General features: G+C 36.6%; 1 protein-coding gene across 1 annotated transcript; it reads right to left on the bottom strand.

Moving 5' to 3' along the window:
• Positions 1 to 1,320: 1,320 nt before the first annotated feature.
• Positions 1,321 to 3,475, bottom strand: LOC311299755 (uncharacterized protein). The gene is made up of 2 exons (XM_084423567.1): positions 3,348 to 3,475; positions 1,321 to 2,347 (listed from the first exon to the last, which is right to left on the bottom strand). The coding sequence occupies exons 1-2, from the start codon at positions 3,411 to 3,413 to the stop codon at positions 1,823 to 1,825; spliced, it is 591 nt and encodes a 196-aa protein (XP_084279693.1). The 5' UTR covers positions 3,414 to 3,475; the 3' UTR covers positions 1,321 to 1,822.
• Between the last annotated feature and the right edge of the window lie 519 nt (positions 3,476 to 3,994).

Below are 3,994 nucleotides of genomic sequence, written 5' to 3'. Positions count from 1 at the left end.
GATTACGACTGCTCTCCGTTCGTGAGCCAGCACGCCCTCCTGGTCAAGCAACCAGGCTTATTCTCAAAACCCCAGCCCACCAAATCTCTGCATTTTGGGGGGTCTTTAGTCCGGCGGCTGTCCTTTGCTGTTTTTGCTTATAGGGGGAGTACTCTGGGTTCGGGCAAAAATTCTGAGCTCGGATCCCTTCCCCCGGACAGCACGCCAAATACGCATAATCGTTAGCTGTTTAATTGATGTAAGTGTGAACTCGTGAAAGGGAATGGGAGATGAGACTTGGTTTAACGCACATAAATCCCAAAACACACCCATTACTCATTTAGAGAATACGGACGACCCTTTTAGACCACGCGCCGGGAGCACCGACCATTTTTCCCGTCGTTAAACGAGCAAAAGTGGATTCGGACGCACTAAGTGAACTTGCACCGTGCGCTTTAGACCATGCGCTTAAGATCGTTAAAATAGGGCCCACTAACTACATTTGGACATAATAAGTCATAATTATGACATACCAAGGCTAGACTTAGTATGTCATTATTTCAACATTTATCTTAAAATGATATGCTAGAGCACGATTTGTTTTCTTATGTGGCCATACTTATAAAACTTTGAAGTGATTTAAATCAATAAGATTTGGGTTAAAGACCAACGATGATCAATAAAGCCCCCCAAAACCCATAATATTTCAATACCTGAAATTTTAGACATTGTTTATTTATAATGTACACAGTATTTACCGACCCTTGGGCTAAAAGGCCTTCTAGCTGCCTTTATATATACAGGATTTTAATCACAGCAAAACGTATTACCATTTTTTTTGACCATCATATATTTTGGTACCAGAAAAACATGCGTCTCTTCCGTCATGTCGGATTATCAGGCCTAAAATGAAGACTCTGCAAACAACAAACGCTAGTAAAGATCTGAGTTGGCGAGTGTGTGTTGTGGGTTTAGTTGCTGACGTTTTTATTAATTCTAACAATCCAGTGAGAACAGTGTGTGAAGAACGAATCGAGCTCTTTCACGTGTTCTCGCGCTTGAACGGACAAACTCACATAAAATATGCCATAAATGCCCATTCCTACTAAACATAGTCAGTTATGGGTAAGTGAACATAAACAGGGGAGAACTTCAGTTCTGTATCTTGAGTTCGTGAGTTTATGACCTGCTGATACTGAAGCCGAATAATAAAGTTTATTTGACTTTCTGATCATGTGATTGTGATTGTAGCGTGACTCATTTGTTTGATATTTAGCTAAAGGCTTTAATAATGTTGTTCCAGGATGTCATGAGACCATAAACCCAGTATAAGGAAATCAATTATTTTACATCAGTTATTTTAATCCAGAAGAATCTCAAACAGTAAAACATGTACTAAGACATTACAGTGAAAAGAACAGGAGTGACAGAGCGATGTTTGGATTAGCCAGATTAATGGGGTAATTACTGCATTAATGACTCTCCTCGTTAGTGACGCTTCAAGCCCTTTCCAATGAATGAAGATTCTTTATATCTGCTGCATTCTTTATGGAAACTTGTTCCGTACATTTCAATTAAAAATTCAACAGAAATTCACAATTTATATTTGTCAAGCTAATTTCAAGCATTCAAGCATTCAAGCATCAGCCTTTATGTTTTTACAGTCATGAGAAACATATTCAGTAAACAAAACTAATATTTGTTGTTCAGTTTATGTTAGTGTAACTCCTTTACCTTCATTTACATTTACAGTTATGCATTCGGCAGAAGCTTTTTTAGTCACAAAGTGAATTGTATTGCATTTGTATTGGTCTAGTTATGCTAAAGTTGTTTTCAGAAGAGTTCAGATCAGCAGCGCGAACAGCAGGACCGGCAGAGAACAGAAGAGGAGCGAAACTCTCAGAGACTCGCTGGACGAAGGAGTCGTTCGAGTCGTTTGAGTCGTTCGAGTCGAGGTCTGAGTCGAGGTCTGAGTCGGGGTCTGTCCTGTGGTGGTATTCCCAGGCATCAGTGTGGTCGAGTTGCTCATTTCAGGTGTTGGTGTTGGTGAAGATGAAGATGAAGATGTGGTGGTATTCCCAGGCATCAGTGTGGTCGAGTTGGTCAGTTCAGGTGTTGGTGTTGGTGAAGATGAAGATGAAGATGTGGTGGTATTCCCAGGCATCAGTGTGGTCGAGTTGGTCAGTTCAGGTGTTGGTGTTGGTGAAGATGTGTTGGTCGGAGCTTCACTCGCTAGTGTTGTTGAAGTGTTGTGAGTTGAAGGAGCATTAGTTGCTGGAAGAGTGGATGGAGTTGAAGCATTAGTCGCTGTAGGATCTTCACTCACTGAAGCATTAGTTGCTGGAAGAGTGGATGTTGTCACATTAACCTTTTAGGGAACAATTTAAACAACCATTAAGCAATCCAATTATTTTAGATAATGAAATAAAACACAATACATAGTTTGTTCCTCGGATTTCATTGGTGTGAAACTTCCTCTTCCCTAATATTCGGTAATCTGTGTAAATATTAAGTTGAAAATTAATTTCCTCAATCATTATCTTTGTCTTGTCTCCTATTACAAATATCTGAGTATACATAAAACATGGATCGATATCATTCTTACTTACAATTTTTGGTAACACTTTATGATAAGGTTTCCTTTGTTAACTTTAACATTGAGATACCTTTAAACTATTAATTGAATCATTTTCTAATATATTAATAAAATCAACTTAAAACATTGTTTAATTGAGCTGAAACTAACATGCTATTTTTATTCATTTTTATTAATGTTTTAAATAACTAACATTAAGTGCTGCCATTTTCTTTCTTGTTTTAAGCATACATATCATTGTTAGAGTTATGATTAAAACAAGAACAGAAAATAATTCAAGATATTATTTTAGATTAAAGATGTTTGGACATCTCTACTGGAAAACCACACAAAAATACAGTTTTTTTTCTGTATATTAATTATATTATATTATATTAAAATAAATTACATTACATTACATTACATTAATTATTATAAATAGATGTAGTGTTTAGTGTTTGCTTTTAGTCTTTGTAAAACATTTCCCACTCAACATTTGCATTCTCATCTATAGCTTTGAAAACAACTTATCAAAATCAGATTCTGGAACTCCATGTCAACTAACTCTCATTAGAGTATTACTAGACGGTTATGGTTATGGTAATGGTTATGGTTAGTAGAAAAAGTTGACGTACTTGCAAACTTACTTCTAGTCAGCAGAATGTCTAAAGTGGACTATAGAAATAAAGTATTTCCCATTTTTCTCCTAAAAACCAAATTCTCCTTTGTGTGTGTGTGTGTGTGTGTGTGTGTGTGTGTGTGTGTGTGTGTGTGTGTGTGTGTGTGTGTGTACCTGTGCCAGAGAAGAAGAGCACAGCAGCAGCAGAAGCGCAGAGAAGCCTGTGATGAAACCCTTCATGATGATCCGTGAGTCCGTGAGTGAGTGTGTGTGTGTGTGTGTGTGTGTGTGTGAGCCTGCTCTTATATAGGCTGTACTGATGATGATGTTGACAGGTGTGTGTGAGAGAGAGCTGAACACAGCCACTCCTGTTTCTCTCTCCACTCTGTCATCTGATTGAATCATAACCTTTTTTTTTTTTTTTTTTTTTTTAAGAGGTTAAATATTATTATGAAGGTAAATACAGTATTGGCAAAAAATGATGTCAGGTGGGGATATTTGTTTTTAATGTCCCTACAAGTTTTAATAAACCATCAAAATATGAAGAATATATATATATTAAATATGAGGGAAAAATAAAGCACTAAACTTGGTTACGGTATTTATCTGATAAGATTATAACTACAGCTTTTATTATGCAAAGAAAAAAAGGGAAAAAACACATTCATTCACTACAACTTCATAATTTCTTTGATTGACAGCCTGGACAAAATTTATGGCACACAATTTGTCATATTTCATAACGTTATTATCACACATAAAACAATCGACTGCAAACTAGTCGATCAGTAATTAATAATGTTTGAATAAAGGGTGAAGAT

The sequence above is a fragment of the Rutilus rutilus genome (genome assembly GCF_951802725.1).
Source record: "Rutilus rutilus genome assembly, chromosome: 11".
In the NCBI taxonomy this organism is placed as follows: Eukaryota; Metazoa; Chordata; class Actinopteri; order Cypriniformes; family Leuciscidae; genus Rutilus; species Rutilus rutilus.
Note: the sequence above shows the minus strand (reverse complement) of the source record. Positions and strands in the feature narration are given on the sequence as shown.